Source organism: Balaenoptera ricei, chromosome 19 (genome assembly GCF_028023285.1).
Source record: "Balaenoptera ricei isolate mBalRic1 chromosome 19, mBalRic1.hap2, whole genome shotgun sequence".
Classification (NCBI taxonomy): Eukaryota; Metazoa; Chordata; class Mammalia; order Artiodactyla; family Balaenopteridae; genus Balaenoptera; species Balaenoptera ricei.
In genome coordinates this window covers 11,067,175-11,089,415 of record NC_082657.1, presented here as the reverse complement: position 1 = coordinate 11,089,415, position 22,241 = coordinate 11,067,175, and the positions used below count along the sequence as shown (strand labels likewise).

Below are 22,241 nucleotides of genomic sequence, written 5' to 3'. Positions count from 1 at the left end.
GTGACTTTCTGTGGACTACTTCTTAATTTCAAAAAACAAAAAACCCCCCAAAGAACCAGTACTGATACAATGGAGAGAGCTGGTGGTCAATACATGAATCAAGAGATCAAACATAGCTTCACTATGTGCCACCTGTTATTTTACAATATTGAGTACACAATATTATCTATGAAGTTATCATGTCAAAAATGTTTAATCTGAAACCTAATCAAGCCTCTAGACATAACATCCAGTTCAGAATAAATGCGAGGGATAGAGAAACAACTTAAGCCCACTCAGAGAAAAATTAGTACAAATACGGAATGTACAACATTATATGGGTTACTTCTCCTGAGTCTTCAAAAAGTTTGTCACAAAACAGGAAGAGGATAAATGTTTGACCAAAAGAGACTCAATAGCCATAATCATATAAAATATGTGAACTTAGTTTGGTTTTAGGCTTTTTTAAAAAAAGCCAGCACTTTCAAAAGACATTCTTTAAAAAATTGGAGAAGTCTATAAATGGGATGAATATTACAGAACATTATAGGTCTACTCTTAATGTTTTTTAGGTGACAATGGCTTAGTGGTCATGTAGAAGATAATCTTTAAATCTAGCAGTTGTATTTTTGAGTTGTATGTTGATTTTTTTTAGAGGTGAAGTGATACCTAAAACATTCACTCAGAAAGCACAGCAAAATTATATATACCATATATATATATATATGAAATGTATGATATATGTGAATCTGTATATATACATTTTCATGAGAGAGAGAGATACTAAATATAGGTGGAGGGTAAATAAACCTCCATTGTACCATTGTTGTACCTTTTATGTAAATTTGACATTTTTCAAATACTTGAGGAAACCTTCTCCAAGTCAATATCTGTCTTTTGGCTACCCATTGTTAATCTCTAACTTCCATGAATTGTAGGAAATGTGGATTGTATGTTATCTGTATTATAGAAATTATTATAAAAAAATTTCTTCAAACCACTTTCCAATTTTTCAACAGCTATACTCTCAATATTCAGCAAAAGCATAGGGTTTTTACCATTATTAATCTTCAGGGGGATGAGCTTTGAATAAAAAAGTTTCTTGTTTAAAACATTCTATGGGATTTTGTCCAGAATTAATTATCTGAAATGAAATATGGATGAGTGATGATAGAGTTTTAAAATATGCTCACAGGATCTTCCTTCCACATGAATTTATTTATAGTAATACTAGTAATTACCATTAAAAAATGATACAGTATTTAGTAAGCAAATACTCTGTGCCAGATGCCCTTCCAAACAACCATATTTTATGTTAAATAATTTAATCTTTACCATATCGTTAGGTGGTAGAAGAGTGATAATGTTAAAGGATGTGTCACGGCTAAAGGCTTTCTGACTCTCATTACATTAAGACTTTCTCGCCAATGTGAAATCTTTGATGTTGAGTAAGTTGATAGCAACGAGTAAAGGCTTTCCCACATTCCTTACATTTATGTGGCTTCACACCAGTATGAATTCTCTGATGCTGAGCAAGTCGATCACTACGATTAAAGGCCTTACCACATTCTTTACATTCATAAGGTTTTTCACCAGTATGAATTCTCTTATGTTGAGAAAGACCTGAGATAGAACGGAAGGCCTTCTTACATTCTTTACATATATATGGTTTCAAACCAGTATGGATTGTCTGATGATAAATTAGTTGAGAATTAAGTCTAAAGGTTTTTCCACATTCCTTACATTCATAAGGTTTCTCCCCGGCATGAATTGACTGATGTGTTTTAAGGTCCCCAACACGACTGAAAGCTTTCCCACATTGTTTACATTCATATGGTTTCAAATCACTGTGAATGATCTGATGTTGAATAAGGTAAGAATGGAGCTTAAAAGTCTTCCCACATTCTTTGCATTCATGGGGCTTCTCACCAGTATGAATTCTCTGATGTTGTGTAAGCTGAGAGCCTCTACAGAAGGCCTTCCCACATTCCTTACAATCATAGAGTTTCTCGCTACTATGAATTCTCTTATGTTTAAGAAGGCTTGAGCCCCTACTAAAGGCTTTTCCACATTCCTTACATTCATGAGGCTTCTCACCAGTATGACTTCTCTGATGTTCAATAAGTAGATAGCTGCGAACAAAGGCCTTTCCACATTGTTTACATTTATATGGTTTCTCACCAGAATGAATTTTCTTATGCTGATAGAGGCTTGAACGATGACCAAAGGCCCTTCCACATTCCTTACAAATATAGGGTTTCACACCATGATGAATTTTCTGATGGAGACACATATGTCGGTACAACCTAAAAGTTTCCCCACATTCCTTACATTTGTAGGGTTTCAAACCAATATGAATTTTCTGATGTTCAGTAAGGTGAGAATGACGTCTAAAGGCCTTCCCACATTGCTTACATTCATAGGGTTTCACACCAGTATGAATTATCTGATGTTGAATAAGCTGTGAATAAAACCTAAAGGCCTTCTCACATCCATTACATTCAAAGGGTTTCAAGTCAGTGTGACTTTTTTTATGTCTAATAAAATGCTGGAGAACTATAAAGACCTTTCCACATTCCTTACATTCATAGGGTCTTACACCACTATGGTCTCTCAGATGTTCAGTAAGGTGTGAATATTTCCTAAAGCCCTTTCTACATTCCTTACATTCATATGACTTCTCTTTAGTGTGAAGTCTTTGATGTAGAGGAAGGGATATATGTTTTCTGAATATCATTTGATTAAAATATCCCACTTTAGGTGCCTGTTGTCTTTCAAATTTAGTTCTGTTCTGTGAGTCATTTCTGAAAATAAACGCCATAAAGTTGAAGGTTTTACTTCTATTCATTGTCTCCCGATGGTATGAATTTACTTCATAACTGCTTTTTTCTGAAGATAATTTGTTGCTCTCACTTGTGAAATCAATGTCTGAAAGAAAATGAGAAAACAAACAAATGCTATTTTTCTTGTACAAGGGGAAATATAGTAAGGATAATAATAAATTGACAAGTATATCCATTAGAAGTAAAAGGGTCATACAATTCTAAAATACTGTGATGAAATTTTTTAAAGGCAAGAAGGGCTCAGAAAATTATTAAAGCTAACATGAGAATGTAAAGTTTGTGAATAGGCAAAGAGAAAAATCAGTACTCATATTTAGTTGTGGATCAGTATTACCACAGGAATTTCTTACATATACAACCCTTTTTTTTTTTTTTGAGGGAGGTGAAGCAGAAAAGAATAGCTTCATTGCTTTGCCAGGCAAAGGGGGCCACAGCAGGCTAATGTCCTCAAAACTGTGTGTGCCAACCTGGAGGGGGGTAGTGAGAAGTTTTATAATAATGGTTCAAAGAGGGCGTGATCAGCTCATGTATATACTACCCTTTAGATATCCACTGAGACTGAGTGAATCAGAATCTGTGAGTAGGTCCTGGTCATCTACATTTTTAATATTCTCTACCAGATGGCTCTCTATGTAATTTTTTCAATGGTCTGTCTTTATCTTAGAATGAAACCCAAGCACATAACCATGAATAAGAAGACTCTGTCTTACTTCTACAAATTCATTTCAAGCCCTTGACATCTTTTTCCCTATATCTGACCACACTGCATCTTTTCAGCTACTAGAACATACTGCAACTTTCCCCATTGCCTGTGGCTTCACACAGATGCTTTACCTTGCAGGAATCCTCTTAGGTGGCTTCTCTAAATGACTATCTCCAGGTGTTGCAGGTTACAAATCACTTTCTCAGAAAGGCTGGCTCTGCTAACTGTAAGTAAATTCATATCCTTTATTCTATATTCCAACACCTAATTCTTTGTCTTCATGATGCTTTTCTCTCGTACATATTTATTGTCTCATTTGTTTTACTATTTATTTTCTTACTCTAAAACTCAAGTATGGATTCAAAATTTCTTTCAACTACCACTGAAAAACAAGTTCTACCACAAGGTAAGTATTAAATAATTAACTGTAGAATTAAATAGTGAATTAAAAAAGGTAACTTGGATGAAAATCAAGGTAAGTAAGGATAAAAATCAAGGTCAGTGGAGAAGGCAGCTGAGTAAAATAACGATCTAGTTTCTGAAAATTATGCAACAGTTACCAACTATCTCTCTCTGACTCTAATCTCTCAAACCTTATTGCCTCAGTAGTGGGGCCAAATTAGCCCTAGACTTAAAGCTGTTCTGGACCCAGCTTAACAGAGCTTAAAAGCAAACCATGAAAGGATCAACAGGTCCCATTTACTGAATCCCAGAACAAAGTCCCCCAATCCAGCATTCCAACACAGTAAATGTCACAATGTCTGGCACCTAATACAAAAATTATCAGGTGTGCAAAATAGTAGAAAAATATAACCCTTCCTAGGAGAAAAATCAATAAAAAGAAACAGAGCAAGGAGTGACACAGATAATAGAATTAGTAGACAAGGATATTTAGAGAGCTATTATAAATATACTCTGTATTTTCAAGTAGTTATTTTCTAGTCATCTCTTACTTTTCTGTAGTTTATCCTTTGTCAGAATCCACATATAAGAGGTCATGGGAAAACTTTCTCCCACATTCTTATATGTTCAAACTTTTGCACTTTAATGACAAACCATCCAGGCCTGAATCTTCCAATTTGTGGGAAGGTTCTTGATGACTGATGCAGTTTCTTTAGTGCTTGTGAGAGTTTTCATATTTTCTCTTTTTTTCTTGAGTGTTGGTTTTGTAGATTAAAATTTTCTAATAATTTATTTCATTTGATTTTTCAGTTTTTGGCATAATGTTTATCAAAATTAGCATCATATTTTCAAGGTTTCATGATTTGTAATGAGGCCCCCTTTTTTCCTTACATAGATTGATGTTGAGAGAGTTGCACCAATTTTATTAATTCTTTGAAATAACCAAATTTATAGTTTTGACTTGCTCTTTTATATGTTCAGTTTTTATTTCATTAATTTCTGTTCTTTCCTTTATTATTTCCTTTCTTCCACTTTCTTTAAGTCTATTGTGCTCTTCCTAACTTACCAAATGGATGGTTAGCTTATTAATTGTCAGCATTTCTTCTGGAAATAAAAGATCCATTGGGAGAGTAAATTTAAAATCCAAACAGATAAGAGCCATTAAAGGAGTGGTGAATTGGCCCTGAAGATCTACCACCACTTTTCCCCTAGAGAAACTCACTGATTCTGAGCACAGTGATAAAAAAGAGGTAGTTGAGTATTACCAAACTGAAAATCAGCACTGACCCAGCTTAATATCTGCTATTCTATCAGACCCAGAGAGGAAAATGTTAAGTACTCTCTGGTGGAAGATACCATTATCTAGAACCTCTTCAGTTCTTTTGTACACGATGTCCAGCACACAGTCACTATTACTAGTAACTTGGAGAGGCATTACCATATGACAAATAACAAGAGGAAAAAACAGAAACAATAGAAGTAGACCCACAGATACCAAACAATGAAGGCATACAAGAATTCCAAAATAACTATTGATGGAAGTGTTTAAAAAACAGATGAGGGACTTCCCTCGTGGTCCAATGATAAAGAATCCACCTTCCAATGCAGAGGATGTGGGTTCGATACCTGGTTGGGGAACTAAGATCCCACATGCCACGGGGCAACTAAGCCTGCATGCCACAACTACTGAGCTTGCGCGCCTCAACGAGAGAGCCCACGTGCCGCAAACTACAGAGCCCATGTGCCCTGGAGCCCATGCGTCCTAGAGCCCACGCAACACAACCAGAGAAGAGAAAACCTGCACACCACAACTAGAGAGAAGCCCGCACATCACAACGAAGAGCCTGCACGCAACTAAGATCTGACGCAGTCAAAAAAAGAAAAAGAAAAATTAAATTAAATTAAATTAAAAAAAAACAGGGACTTCTCTGGTGGTCCAGTGGTTAAGAATCTGCCTTCCAATGCAGGGGACATGGGCTTGATCCCTGGTTGGGGATCTAAGATCCCACATGCCGCGGAGCAACTAAGCCCGCATGCTGCAACTACTGAGCCTGCTCACTCTGGAGCCCACACACCACAACTAGAGTGAAGCCTGCGTGCCTCAACAAAGAGCCCGCATGCTGTGATGAAAGATCCCACATGCCGAAACTAAGACCCAACACAGGCAAAAACAAAATAAATAAATAAGAATAAATAAATTAATTAAAACAGATAAAAAATAGTAATAAAAAGACAGTAAATACAGGAAGAATTGCAACAGGTAACTTGAAGTTATAAAAGACAATCAAAGTGAATTTCTAGAGAGATAAGTTCTCAAAAGATCTAACGTAGGTATAACTGGAATCCCAGAAGAGAGGAGAGAACGGTCAAGTATTGTCCAAAAACTGAACAAAGACACTTCTGAGTAGAATCTATCAAATCACTGAAAGCCAACATTTTCACTGCTATAACAGAAAATACTCAAAAAGATAATGATCGTGACTCATTCTACCACTGTAAAAATTACAAAGGCTCATCTGTAATAAAGAGAAAACCAGGACTCTATGTTACCTGTTCTCCATGTAGGTGGACTGGCAATTAAAATAGAATATTTATTGACATTATGAAAATACACATAATTTGACATTTGTTTTCTTTGCCAGTAGTTATGCAGAAAATTCCCAGAATTCAATCCTTTGGTCATTTAGAAAAAGCAACTGCAGGATGGATCAGAAGGAGGTAGGAAGGTAAATGAAGGACAGAGAAGATTTAGGTGCTGTCATGCTGCGGAGCAACTAAGCCCATGCACCACAACTACTGAGCCTGTGCTCTAGAGCCCGCGAGCCACAACTACTGAGCCCGCGTGCGACAACTACTGAAGCCCGTGCACCTAGAGCCCGTGCTCCACAACAAGAGAAGCCACCACAATGAGAAGTCTGCGCACTGCAACGAAGAGTAGCCCCCGCTCGCCACAACTAGAGAAAGCCCGCATGCAGCAACGAAGACCCAACACAGCCATAAATAAATAAATAAATAAATAAATAAATTAAAAAAAAAAGATTTAGGTGCTGAATGAAGGTGCTTATTTCAATCTAACAAAGCCCAAAATAGTCCTTTGAGAATATGGAGCAGAAATTTCGCTAGTTTCTTGGCACAGAGCATAAAATATACAGTAGAAAAAGTGGATATTCCAGATAGCAGATCCTACATTACTTCAGGCAGATGTCCTTACCCAGTGATACCAAGTTAGTATAATTCTCCAACATCACATCTCTGTACAAATTCCTCTGATCTGAGTTTAGGCATTCCCACTCCTCCTGAGAGAAGTCTACGGCAACATCACTGAATGTCAGTGGCACCTGAAATGACAAATTCATGTATTATTTGTAAAAGTAGAAAAAAAATTTCAAGATGGAATATTGAGTTGCAGTAGGGGGTGATATATAAAAACAAGTAGGCTGAAGTTAAAGATCATGACATGGGTAGATGAGAATAAATAATAAATAAGTTAGCATATCTGAAGTAGATTCCCTACCCAATCTTGAAGAATCCTGTTGGAGCACAAAAAATTTCTTTAATTTTAATTTTCAATATTTTCTTTAACCTCTTCCCCACAGTTCAGTATTATCCGCCAGATGTAGTTCTCATCTTCCATTTCTACAATCCCTTACTGAACTTCTGGTTCTTGAGTTAGAACACACTAATGTAGGATGATCCAGAACAACACTGAATGACTCAAGCCAAGCAATCTCTCTTTCCCTACAAAATGGACCTCAGAACCCTATTCACTTCTCAGTGATTCCTTAGCCAGAGCCCCTCCTCTCTCTAGGCAGGCACCAATCCCATTTCAACCCAAACCTAAAAGCTTTTCAAAGCTGAGGTCTCATCTCACACTGAGACTGAGACCATTCAAAACCAAATTCTCCCTTATCTACCTGGAAAACTATGGAGAAAGTTCTCCCTCTTCTGGTCAAATAGGACCACCATTTCTATACAATGAAACTACGAACCTAACAAGGGAAGCTAAAATACTTCCTTCAAGATACTTCACCCCTTTACTGCTCGAACACTGCTCTCGAGAGAAGACTGAACATATAGAAGAGGAATAAATCATTTGACGAAAAAACTGAAAAATCAGTTTGAAAAAAGGGAGCAAATAGGGAGGACACCATCCTTCTCTGTAAAGGCAGCAACTGTGAAACAGGTTGAGATACAGCTTTCCTAGGAAGGAGGTTTTGGGATAAAGAATGAAAATATTATCTCAATTAAAAATTGTAATATTTCAGGAAGGAGAGACATCCACTTACCCGGCCCATGGTTTTAGAACTGCCAATCATCCTCAGAAGCTGAGTCCAGAGAAGCCAGAGCTGAGGGAGGAAAAAGAAGCCTTGAGACCCAGTGTAGCTCAGAACTCCCAACATTAAGGTAAGAGAGCCTTTCTTTTTTCTTCTTTATTCCTGTTTCTCGCCATCCTTGCCCACTCTCTGCCCTCCCAAACACATAAACACATGTCAGGGGATATGAGACAGAGTGCAGACAAACTCAAACCCTTTCCTGTGTCTGGGAAACAAGCCTCACAAGCGTGGATAGAGAGCAGAGGCTCTCTTGAACCAAAGCCAGATCCAGACACACCCCGCTGGCCTATTTCTCATTCTGATCATGCCAAATGTACCCAGCTTGGGTTGTCCAGTCACACTAAGTAGATCCTCCCCAATTCAGCCCTACCTTCCAGGGCTGAGACCAGGCCATACAACACAAACTTCAACAACCTTCATGGCCTCAAGGGGGACCTGGACTCTGCCAGACAAAAGGCATAAAACAGGGACTTCCCTGGTGGCGCAGTGGTTAAGAATCCACCTGCCAGTGCAGGGGACACGGATTCGAGCCCTGGTTTGGGAAGATCCCACATGCCGTGGAGTAACTAAGCCCGTGAGCCACAACTACTGAGCCCATGTGCCACAACTACTGAAGCCCATGTGCCTAGAGCCTGTGCTCTGCAACAAAGAGAAGCCACCACAAGGAGAAGCCTGCGCATTGCAACGAAGAGTAGCCCCCGCACGCTGCAACTAGAGAAAGCCTGTGTGCAGCAACGAAGACCCAACGCAGCCAAAAAAAAAAAAAAAAGCAGAAAAGAGTAGGGACCAACCTGGAAAACTTGACCACCATAAAACTGTCTGCCCATGTGAAGCCTGAACTTGACTCCAAGGTCCTCTGGGCTGACCAACCTGGATTTCCCTATCAGGATCCACTTTGCTTGCTGGCATGAATTGCTGCCACCCAGTACCCACAAGGGAGGTGTGAATTCATGCTCACTAAAGCCATACAGTAATACATAGATATTTGTAACCTTCTATGTGATAGCTGTGCTATACATGTTAACATTTAATCCTGAAATGTACTTATTAACTCAATTCAACAGATGAGGAAATAAAAGCTCAGAGAAGTAAAGGTATTTTCCCATATCACAAACTATAAGTAGAAGTGATGTTTTGAATCACATTTCTATAATTATAAAGTCAACTTTTTTTTTGAACTGTTGTCTCTGACACCCAGATATTTTGTTTCATTATATGAAACCTGAACATAAATAATTAAGACAGCACCTGTCAAAAGATTTACTAAAGAGATGTTTTAAAGCAACAAAGATAGTACAATTTTACAGGTATTCAACTGTCAGATTTTAAAAGTTGATGATACACCACATATTAGTAAGGCTGTAGGGAAAAGAGCATTCTCATGCTGTCCTATAGACCTGTGAAAACCTAGTGCAATTGAGACATGTACGAAAAATTATGCATAAGAAGAATTTAACGATGAAAGGCCGTTTCTGAGACTTCACCTAAAGGAAATAACTGTAAAATGTGCCTAGAGATGTATAAAGGAATATGATGATAGACACTAGTTAAAATGAAAAAAAAAAAAAGCTGGAGAAAAATCTAAATGTACTTAGATGGGTAGTTAATTCAATAAAGTGTATTCATTCATATAATGGAAAATGAAATAGATACTGAAAATGATTGTGCAGATCACTGGTTCTCAATAGGGGGAGATCCTGCCCCCCAGGGCACATTTGGCAATGTCTGGAGACATATTTGGTTGTCAAAGTGTGTGGAGGGGTGCTACTGCTACTGTAACTAGTGGGTGGAGATCAGGGATGGCGCTGACCATCCTACAAGGCATAGGAAAGCCCCCCACCACAGCTAAGAATTATCTAGTCAAAAATATCAACAGTGCTAAGGTTGAGAAACCCTGACATAGACTTATTAAAGGAAGATAACGTAATCCAGAGTCTCTATATTATCAACAATGCCAATATATGATAAAACTTACGAAAATGCAAAGAAACAGGAAAAAGTTACTGATAATCAAGAGAAAAATCTCAGTAGAAATAAACCCAAAGATGATCCAGACAATGGAGCTAGTAGACAAGGACTTGAAGACATTATGATTAACATGCTAAAGAAAATAGAGGAAAAGATGGACAAAATGGAATGCAAAATGAAGTATATCAATAGAGATTTAGTAGAATCATAAAAAAGAGACCCACATGAACATTTTATAGTTATAAAAGTATAATATCAAAAAATTTTAATGTATTGGATGGATTTAACAGCAAAAATGGTATTAATTAACATAAAGTCAAATTAACAACAATCTTATGCAGAGAGAAAAAAGAAAGAACAGAGCTGAATGTAAGAGAAATACAAGAAACAGACAAAATGTGGAATTGAACACCTAAAAGAAAATAGAACGGAAATTGATTTGAAGAAATAATGGACAAAAACATTCCAAATCTCATGAAATACCTTGATACATAAATCAAAAATTTCAGCAAACCTAACCAGATAAAATAAAGAAATTCTTACCCAGGCACATCATGGCCAAATTGTTGAAAAACAAAGTTGAAAAACGATTCTTGAAAGTATGTAGTTTAAAAAAGACATCAGTTATAAATAAACAACAACAACAAAACTAGTTCTTATCTCAACAGAAACTTTAGCGGCCTGAAAAATAGAATCGTATCTTCAAAGTGCTGAAAGAAAAAACCCTGACCACTCTGAATCTTATGCCCGAAGAATATATCTTTCAGAAATGAAGATAAAATAAAGATTTTTTTGAACAGAAGCTGAGAGAATTTCTGATCAACAGACCCACAATACAAGAAATACTAAAGGACAGCAGTCAGGCTAACGGAAAATAATCCTAGATGGAAGCATGAATGTGCCAAAAAGCAATGAACAGCTGTGGACAAGTAAATATATGACTAATATGACTAAACAAATGGACTGTTTAAAGGAACCAAAACTAGAATGCTTTGTGAGGATTGTATTACTGGAAGAAGGAATGACAATAACAGCATAAATGGAGTTAAACTATTGAAATGTTCTTATGTTATTTGGTATGTGGTTAAAAACCCTACATTTTTTTTTTTTTCTTGGCCGTGCCATGTGGCATGCAGGATCTTAGTTCCCCAGTCAGGGATCAAACCCATGCCCCCTGCATTTCGAGTGCAGAGTCTTAACCACTGGACCGCCAGGGAAGTCCCCTAAAAACCCTATTTTAAAGAAGACTGTATTAAAGATGCATCCTATATGGGGAAATATGTATACATACAGCTAATTCACTTTGTTATACAGCAGAAACTAACACAACATTGTAAAGCAATTACATTCCAATAAAGATGTTAAAAAAAAGATGCATCCTATAATAGCTCAGGTAACTACTAAAAGAATTATACAAAGATGCACAACTAAAAAAACTAATAGAGGAGACTAAATGGAATAATGAAAAATACCTGATTAATTCAAAAGAAGGCAGGAAAGGAGGAATAAAGAAATGAAGAATAAATGGGATAAACAGAAAACATATAGCAAGAGGGCAGATTTAAACCAAACTATATCAGTAATTGTAATAAAATGTGAATGGACTAAACATTGCAATTAAAAACTAAGATTTTCAGATTAAATTAAAAACAGGATCAATTACACTGCTTATAAGAAACATACTTTAAAGACACAGATATGTTAAAAGTAAGAATGGAAAAGTATATTAGACAGTCATTAGAAGCACACTGGTATATTAACAACAGATAAATAGACTTAAATGCAAGAAGTATTATAAGTAATAAAGAGAGATATTTCCTACAATTCAACAAGAATATAAGTTATCCTACATTTCTTATACTCCTAATAACATAGCTTCAAAAGCAAAAGTCAACAGAATTAAAGGACAAGTTTATAATTAAATTTAGAGATTTTTTATACCCTCCATTGGTAACTGATAACAGGAAGAGAAAAAAAAATCAACAAGGCCATAGAAGGTTGAACAGGAATAACCAAAATGACCCAACTGAACATTATACTCCCAAACTACAGACTACACATTCTTTGCATATTTTTCAGAATATTCTGGGCCATAAAACAAGTATCTATAAACTTCAAAGGATTAATATCAGAGAATGTATATTTTGGAACTCAAAAACAGGTATTTCTCAAATGTTTCCAAATATAAAAGTTCACTTTAAATAAGTACAGGTCAAAGAATAAATCATAATGGAAACTAGAAAATATTTGGAGCTAAATGATAATAAAAGTATGGCATAACAAAGCTTGTGAGATGCAGTCAAACCAATGCTTACAATGACATTTTTAGCTTTAAATATATATATTTTGTTTTTGTTTTGTTTTTACAAATGCTGCAGATAAATACCATTCATTATCTAATCACCACTGGTAATTACTAGGTGTACTAAAGACATACTGACATAGTAAATCAATTAGTAGTGAAATTATTATGAAAATCCTTTGTCAAATTACTACAATGCCAAATAAACCCATAATTTATTTTCTCCCAGTAGATAGCATGAGCATTTATAGTGATTGCCCACTTATTATTTTCCTTTCTTATTACTCTTTGATCCCCTTCACCCAAACATAAATTTATGTTTTATAAAAGTAGCATGGTTAAAAATCAATGATCTACCTTTGGAAGCTAGAAAAGGAAAAGCAAATTAAGCCTACAGAAAGTAAAACATACTAAAACCAATGGCATAAAAAACCCAGATCTATAACAGAGAAAAATCAATAAAGCCAAAAGCTATTTCATTGAAGAGATAAGATTAATAAACCTCTAGCTATACTGTTCAAGAAAAAAATTGCCAATATCAGGACTATAAAAGGAGATATCACTACATATATTATAGACATTATTAAATTGATAACAGAATTTTACGAATAACTATGACAATAAACTTGAAAATGTAGATGAAATTTTAAAATTTCTTGAAAACACAATTCAATGAAACTGATATAAGAAATGGAAAATCTGAATATTGTTATATTTATTAAAGAAATTAAATCTATATTAATTAAGGACCTTCCCATAAAATGTCAGGCCCAGAGGCTTCAGTGGCAAATTCTCCAAACATTTAAGGAATTAAAAATGCCAATCAAACTCAATATCTTCTAGAAAACAAATAAAAATGGACCATGTCATGACGCCCTCATAATTGTGATATCAAAACCTGACAATGACATTACAAGAAAGGAAAACTACAATATATATCTCTCATGAACACAGATGCAAGTATATTAAATAAAATATTAGCAAGGAGAGGCCAGTGATATATATGACCAAGAGATTTATTCTCGAAATGCAAAGTCACTTTATTTTTAAAAAGCAATCAATGTAATCTTCAAACTTTAAATAATAAAGGAGAAAAACCATTCAATCATTTCATTACATGCAGAAAAACCATTTGATAATATTCAATATCAGTTCATGATAAAAATTCTCAGCAAACTAGGAACAGAGCTTCTTTAGTTTGATAAAGGGGATCTACAGAATAAAACTGAGAGGTAAAATATGGACTACTGTCTTGAGTTCAGAAATAAGGCAAGGGTGTCCACTTTTACCACTTCCATTTAACTTTGTACTTGAAGACCTATCCAATACCATAAGAGAAAAAAGTGAAATGAAAGGTATGAAGATTGGAAGGAAAGAGGTAAATCCATATTTATTTGCAGATAACATGATTTTGTACATAGAAAAAAATTTTTCAATCCTACAGACTATTAGAATACATGAATTTATTAGAAAGTTGGTTGAATAAAAGGTCACAGTATAAAACAAACAATTATATTAAAGCAAAGCTATTGAAAAATGAGATTTTAAAAATCCCAACAGTTCATAAAAAACATGAAAAATATAAAACACTTTGGAATAAATCTAACAAAAGAGGTGCAAGACTTTTAGACTGAAAACAACAAAACATTAAGGAAAGAAGTTAAAGAAGAATTAAATAAATGGAAACATATTTCGTGTTCATGAATTGGAAGAATCTATTTTAAGATGACCAACTCTCTCTAAATTGATCTACTGATTCAATGTATCTCTAAACAATATCAGCAGCTTTTTTTTTAGAACATTAAGAAAATCATTCTAAAATTATATGGAAATGCTAAGAATCCAGAACAGTCAGGGCAATTTTGAAGAACAAAGTTGTCAAATGTACATTACCAGATATCAAGACATAATATAAAGCTACTGTAATTAAAACAGCGGGACTGACACAGGATTGACAAAGAGACCAACAGAATAGACAGTCCAGAAAGAGACCTGTACGTATATAGTCACATTTTTTTAACAATAAAAGTCTGACTTAGAGCAGAAAGGATAGTCTTTTCAACAAATGGTGCCTGAGCAATTGGTAATCTGTGTGGAAAAAATGGTTTTGACCCTGATCCCACCACATATACAGATGTAAATTCAAGATGGATCATAGGCCTAAATGTGAAAGCTAAAGCAATAACTTTTCTGTAAGAAGAAACAGGAAAATATCTTCATAATCTTGGGGTAGGCAAAATTTTCTCTCTTTTTTTGGTTTAATTTTTATTTCCACTTATTTTAGACTTAGAGAAAAGTTGCAAGAGTAGTACAGTTTCCTATATACCGCTCAAACTGATGTGAACATCTTACATAGGACAATGGTCAAAACCAGGACATTAACATTGGTACAGTACTACAAATGGCATATCTTATTCAAATATCACTTTTTCCCACTAATGTCATTTTTCTTTTCCAGGATCCTATACATCATCCCACACTGCATTGAGCTGTTATTTCTCCTCAGTCTCTTCCAATCTCCACAGTCTTTCTTATGGTAATAGTTTTCAATTGCTGCCATAACAAATTACCACGAATTTAGCTTAAAACAACACACATTTATTATCTCACAGTTTCTGTGAACTTGGAGTCTGGACACAGTTTCGATGGATGGTCTCCTCATGCTGGTCTTATAAGCTGCAAACAGGGTATCAGCTGGGCTGTGTTCTCATTCAGAGGCTCAAGTGGGGAAGAATCCACTTTCAATTTCATTCAGATTGTTGGCAGAATTCATATCCTTGCGGCTGGATGACTGAGGGCCTCAACTTTTTGCTGACTGTCAGCTGGAGAATGACCTCAGGTCCTAGAGGCTGCCTGCAGTTTCTTGCAAGGGCTTGTCCAACACTGCCTTACTTCATCAAGCCCACAAGTAGAGTCTCTAGCTCCAGTCTGCTATGACAGAGTCTTTTTTTGTTTTGTTTTTGTTTTTTTTCAGCCGCGCCTCGCAGCACGTGGGATCTTAGTTCCCTGACCAGGGATCAAACCCACGTCCCCTGCAGTGTAAGTGCAGGGTCTTAACCACTGGACCACCAGGAAAGTCCCTATGATGGAGTCTTACGTGACATAATGTAACCATAGTAGCAACATCTCATTACTTTTGCCATATAAAGTAACCTAATCACAGGACTGACATCCCCTCACCAATTTTCTGTTGGTTAGAAACAAGTCACAGGTCCTGCTTGCACTCCAGTGGAGGGGGATTATACAATGGCATAGACACCAGCAGGCAGGAATCATGGCGGTCACCCTAAAGTCTGTCTATCACACCTAATTCATGACCTCTTCACTTCGGAGGAGTACCAATCATTTAAATTATCGAACGTCCCTCCACTTGGTTTGTCTGATGTTTCACAATTGGAATGAGGCTCTGCATTTTTGGCAGTACCACAGTGATGCTCTGTCCTTCTCATTGCATGATATGAAAGGGCTCATGATGTCAATACTTTATCACTGATGATGTTAACCGTGATCACTTGGTGAAACTGCTTTCTGATGGGTTTCCCCACTAGAAAGGTACTACCTTTCCCTCTGTTGTTAATAAATATCGTGGGTGATGGGGAATCCTTTGACACTATGCAAACCCTTTTTCTCTTCAAATTTTCACCCTCTAGTTTTAGCATCTACCAGTGGATCTCGTCTGAAACAACTATTACTGTGGTGTTTGCCTAATGGCCATTTTCCATGTCCCTCTTACCTTCTACATTTAACAACTGGAATTCTACCATAAGGAAGATCTGTCCCTTCTTCCCCAGGAAAAGATGTTTTAAACAGAACAAAAATGCAATAGCCATAAAAGAAAAAGATTGTTAAATGAGCTCAGTTAAAATTAAGAATATCTGTTCATTATAAGACATCATTAAGAAAGTGAATAAGAAGTTACAGGCTAATAGGAGATATTCCCTTTCTCTGTCTGTCTGTCTCTGTCTCTCTCTTTCTACACACACACACACACACACACACACACACACACACAGGTTTATATACACACACAAAGGACTTGTATTCAAAATATATCTAAAATTCCTATAAATCAATAGGAAAAGGAACAAAAGCCAGGCTAAAAAATGGACAAAAGATTTGAATAGACAGTTCATCAGAGTATGTCAAAATGGGCAGTATCATATGAAAAGATGCTCACAACATTACTTATCAGAAAAATACAAATTAAAATCACAATGAGATACTCCTACACATGCATCAGAATGGTTAAATTTAAAATGACTGATGATATCAAGTGTTGGCCAGTTTGAGAAGTAACTAGACCTTGCATACATTGCAGTCGGAATGTAAATTAAGTTAACCACTTCCACCCCCAGGTATATTCCCAGGTAAAACAAGAACATGTGTCCACAAAAAGACTTGTACAAGAATTTTCATAGAAGGTTTATTCAAAATAGTCAAATACTGGAAACAACTCATCATCATAAGAATGAGGGGGGCGGGGGGTGCGGCAGAAAAAAGAAAAAAAAAAGAATGAATAAACAAACTGTGGTAAGGTCATACAATGGAATACTACACAACACTTGGGTTGGGGGTAACCTACTGATTCACAAAACAACACGTACGAATCTCAAAAGTTCAGTTTTGGACAAAAAGCAGCAGAGACAAGAGATTCCATTTATATGAAGTTCAAGAACAGGCAAATCTCATCTTGAGTGATAGAAGTCAGTATAATGTTTACTTGTGGGGGAGGGTTCGTTCTAACTGGGACAGGACAGAAGCACATCTTCCAAGAGGGGATAGAAATGCTCTATTTCTTGATTCGGGTGGTGTTTTCAAATGTAAAGATTCATTAAGCTATATGCACAGCTAAGATATGTGTACTTTATTATATATATTTCCATGAAAAAATGATAGAGACCTTTATTTGATGATAATGGGTAAAACCATTATATTTCAAAATGTTACCCAGTTATGACAAGTAAAATAACATGTATGAATATATGCATGTGCATTGAGGAATGGATAAAAAATTTGGAGTAAAATGTTTACAGTAGTCTCTTCATTTTGAGCTTTTCTGTACTTTCTGAATTATTGTATGAGAATGTATTACTTCTATAATAAAAATTATAATAGAGCTAATCACTCTCTTTGAGATTGGAGGGTGAAATAAAAGATGAATATGGTAATATCTGGGGTATGATGATGAGGCCTTTTTTTTCTCCAAGGGCTTAAAGTCTTTGATTTGATTGTCTCATACTGGAATATCAAGGTTCTGTGTCATCAGTCATGAACTTTGATATTCCATAGTTTTCCCTTTTCTGGATTCCCCTGACTCACCTGGACAAATCCTCTTGTCACTACACTCTCCACCTACTGGGCCTGGACTCCTTGTTTCAATTCAGGAATTACACCTGGCTTGGAAACAGAAAAACCTGTACATAAAAGAAATGGAACTTAGGCATGCTGCAGCTCTCAACAAATCCAGATACAGTCCTGTGGTGAAGGGGCAGGGAAGTCCAGCATAAGAAAGGCCAAAGGAAAGCCATTCAAGGAACTAGGATGACGATGCCTCAAGGAAAATAGAGTAGAACAGTCATTTAAATCTCAAATCCCTCGGAAATTCAAACACTTCAACGTCCCTGGAGGGTCACATTAAGGGAAGAAAAAAGCCCCAGAGATCACATTTTGAATTTAAAGATTTGATCATAAAGACTCTGCTTCTATGATTTTTCAGTATCACATCCTTATACAAGTTCTTCTGAGACAGTACGGTTATCAGTAGAGGCTGTTGCCACATTCCCAAACGTCACTACCCCTGAAATTACAAAGACCTAAGTTCCCATATGGCCTGGGAAATTGGAAGAAGTGAAGTTGATCAAGATATAGAAGTGGTACAGCATGGAGAGCAGGCGTGTTCAGCATTCTAAACTCAGCAACAGCTGATGTGTCCATGTAATGAAATATTAAACAGTCATTAAATGCTAAGTTTGAGAAACTGTTAAGGGAATGAAAATATTCAAAATATCATGCCAGTAAAAAAATTAGGTTACAAAGACCAAAAGCGCAATTAAAAAGTGGGCAAAGAATCTGAACTGATGTTTCTCCAAAGAAGACATACAAATGGCCAGTAAGTATGTGAAAAGACCGTCAATATCATAAGCCAACAGGGAAATGCAAATCAAAACCACAAGACCCACTTCATACCCACTAGGATGGCTATAATAAAAAGGACAGATAATAACAGGCGTTGGTGAAAATGTGGAGAAATTGGAACCCTCACACGTGGCTGGTGGGAATGTAAAATGGTACAGACATTTTGGAAAACAATCTGACAGTTCCTCAAAAGAGTTACCATATGACCCAGCAATTACACTCCTAAGTGTACACCTAAGAGAAACAAAAATATATGTCTACACAAAAACCTGTACACAAATGCTCCTGTCAGCATTATTCATAATAGCTAAGAAGTAGAAACAACTCAAATGTCCATCAACTGATGAATGGATAAATAAAATATGGTATATCCATACAATGGAATATTATTCAGCCTTAAAAAAGAAGAAAGTTCCGACACATGCTACAACATGGATGAATCTATGTGAATCACAGTGAAAACACTATGGTAATTCAAAGAAGCTGGTCACAGAAGACCACATATTGTGTGATTCTAGTTCTACAAAATGTCCAGAGGGGCAAATTAATAGAGACAGAAGGTAGGTAAGTGGTTGACTATGGCTGGGGAGGTTGCAGGAAATGGGGAGTGACTGCTGTTGGGAATAGGGTTTCTCTTTAGGGTGATGAAAATGTTCTAAATTTGACTGTGGTGATGGTTTCACAAGACTGTCATTATATTAAATGTATAAAATTGTACACTTCAAGTAGCTGAATGGTGTGGTATGTGAATTGCATCTCAATAATGCTGTTAAAAAATTAGGTTATGAATGCACAGAATCATATAAATACAAAATATTATATTTATAAAAACATATGTACTTATCAATATATATAGAAAAAGTGACAGACATCAATAAATAGAAAAAAGTATATAAATGTATGTACCTATTTATTAACATTGCTTATTTGTGTGTCATAGCCCTGGTTTTCTTCCTTTTCCTAAGTGTATATTTCAGAAAATTTTAAACAATAGCCATTCCTTAATTTCACACACATACACACACACACACAGAGATATGTTTTTTATTTTTTAAAGGAGCAACCTCTTCTCCAGACAGGTGGAAAAAAATCTCACCTTTTCCTCCCCCCCTTTAATATCCCTGAACCTGAGGATAAAGCCTAGTACACTCTATAACAAAGGTTCTTAAAATTTTATCTCTGTGGACTTACCAGAAATGCAGCTTCTCAGCTCCATCCCAGACCCACTGAATTAGAAATTCTGAGGCTGGGGCCCAGCAAACTGTATTTGAACAAGCCCTGCAGGTGATTCTGATGCAGCTTACATTTGAGAACCAATGCTGTTCTAAAAACAGTTCCTGTGTTTTTACTGAAAGGTTTCACTTCATTTCCATCAGTTCCCAGTACCTGAACCAACCCTAATTTGTTTATAGAAATGTATGTCTGTGTAAACTGGAGGCTATGATGTCTTGTATATATTAATGGTAGTCTCAATGCTGCTTCCTATTATATATTCCTGATTGACAGGTTTATTTTGCTTCTGGACCTGTCCTCCTAGCTAAGATGTCCTGCAAACAGCTGTTGAGACATCTTGTCACATTTACTGTCACTATGCATGCATTTAACATCACTAGAATAAAAACTCTAAGGTGTAAAATCCATTTTTCTTCACAGAGTTCTCATAATTTGATCATATTCTGGCAGTGCTGCTATAAACAAAATGATGTCTCTTCCTATCAACTCCTGAGGCAGGTCACCTGAATTTCTCTAGTGGCATTTCAGATCCTCTATCTTACTTATTCCTATCCTGATTTCATTTCTTTTTTTTTTTGAATTTTATTTATTTTTTATATAGCAGGTTCTTATTAATGATCTGTTTTATACATATTAGTGTATATATGTCAATCCCAATCTCCCAATTCATCCCACCCCCCTTTCCCCCCTTGGTGTCCATACATTTGTTCTCTACATCTGTGTCTCTATTTCTGCCTTGCAAACCGGTTCATCTGTACCATTTTTCTTGATTCCACATATATGCATTCATATATGATACTTATTTTTCTCTTTCTGACTTACTTCACTCTGTATGACAGTCTCTAGGTCCACTGATTTCATTTCTTTGCTGGATAACAAGTCATTTGAGGACAGCAACTATATCTTCTTGTCATTGTGTTCCAATGAGTACAAGCATAAATATCTGGTATTTGACTCAAATTTCGAAACCAGAAATTTATTCTTAGGTTATGACTATAATAGGACATAAAGATCTATCATAATGATGTTCATTATAGACTAGTTTAATTTTTAGTCAAAAATAGAAATATAATAGCTAACAGTAGGCCACAGGTTAAATAAATTATGGAGAGAAGGGCTTGGGGACCCTGACGGGGTGATTCTTCTGCATGGCCCTATGATTTACAGATATATCAGTACGAGGCAGGACATTTCAGCTGAAGGGAAAGAAGGATTACATGCCTTTAAAATTAAAGTGTGTTTTATGAATAATGAGGAAACACCAACTCACCTGAACTTAAACTTTTAGTTGTGTAACAAAAATTCTTTCCTCTCTCAGGATCGTTTTTGTTTTTCCGAGACAGGCAGCACTGGGAAAAGAGAAGACAATCGTGAGACATCAGGATTTTCCTGGAGAGCACATTCACTTACAAAATACCCTCCCTCCATGACCATGCCCCTTTACCCAGTCCACCACAAACAACCACATGGGAGTAGGAAGGAGACTGAGACAGCGTTGACCTTTCCCAGTATGAGAGAGGCCCCGTCACTGATGTCTAGGGTGGAATCTGTCTAATTCACAGCAGGTTCCTGGGGCCAGAGTTTTGGACATGCTGTGGTTGTGAAACATATAGATGGCCCCTCGGAACTTTCTAAGGGGAACCTCCCAGGAGGGAATCCTACTCCTGGGACCTTATCAGGTCTTCCCAGAAGCCTATCTTGGGGCCGCATCCAGCTTCAGAAAATCTCATCTCATGATCGAGTCTGTGTCTTCTTGCTGGGATCCTTCAATCTTCCATTCTAAAGCTCAGAATCTGGCTTCCCTCCTTTATCTGCGCCAGACCCCAAGTGGCTATGAGGGGAGAGGGCTGAGGAATCAGCGAAGTCTAGAGCCAAGAGTTCCAGTGACAACCCACATGGCCACACAACTCTCGCTCATCCATAAGCCACGCAGTTAAATAAGCACAATCGCCCAGTTAAATAATGACACACAAACGCACACATTGTCACGGAGACACGTCTACACCTACACACACACACAAATATCTCAATAGGCATACAAATCTCTGCTGCTCACGCAGACACGAGCCTGAGACTCGAGGCCCGACAAGCCGCGTCCGCGCCCGGAGCGTCCTTGCCTTGAGTGCCTGTCACCCCCACCGCGGGTTCCAGTCCAGCTTTAGTGAGAGACTATGGAAGCTTCCGCCGAGTTTTATCTTTGGATACGATCTACTCACCACGTAGGGACCACAGCTGCTTGGCCACCGGAAGATGACCCAGGGACCGAGGCTGATGCGAGCCCGGTGGCTTCTGGGAAATGCAGTCCATCCGGAACTGTCCTGGCGCCGGGAGTGCGCGGTGTT

At 36.8% G+C, this 22,241-nt stretch overlaps 1 protein-coding gene and 1 pseudogene across 2 annotated transcripts; both read right to left on the bottom strand.

Moving 5' to 3' along the window:
• Nucleotides 1-22,241, bottom strand: part of LOC132353967 (carcinoembryonic antigen-related cell adhesion molecule 1-like) — a 902,477-nt pseudogene that overhangs the window by 491,952 nt on the left and 388,284 nt on the right.
• Nucleotides 788-22,161, bottom strand: ZNF404 (zinc finger protein 404). 2 transcript variants are annotated; one of them, XM_059904995.1, is made up of 5 exons: nt 22,116-22,161; nt 21,170-21,248; nt 8,214-8,273; nt 7,139-7,265; nt 788-2,907 (listed from the first exon to the last, which is right to left on the bottom strand). In XM_059904995.1, exons 3-5 carry the CDS (start codon nt 8,241-8,243, stop codon nt 1,385-1,387), a joined length of 1,680 nt encoding a protein of 559 aa, XP_059760978.1. In that variant the 5' UTR covers nt 8,244-8,273; nt 21,170-21,248; nt 22,116-22,161; the 3' UTR covers nt 788-1,384. The 2 variants fall into 2 exon arrangements, with proteins under 2 accessions (XP_059760978.1, XP_059760977.1); XM_059904994.1 differs by lacking the exon at nt 22,116-22,161 and adding an exon at nt 21,939-22,082.

What these genes read in the sequence shown, in the direction of transcription:
- ZNF404 (XM_059904995.1), bottom strand. Translation starts at nt 8,243, where the DNA reads ATGATTGGCAGTTCTAAAACCATGGGCCGG. An exon ending in GTTCTAAAACCATGGGCCGG is followed by an intron (nt 7,266 to 8,213) that starts GTAAGTGGATGT and finishes TTGTCATTTCAG; the next exon opens with GTGCCACTGACATTCAGTGA. An exon ending in TACTAACTTGGTATCACTGG is followed by an intron (nt 2,908 to 7,138) that starts GTAAGGACATCT and finishes ATTTTCTTTCAG; the next exon opens with ACATTGATTTCACAAGTGAG.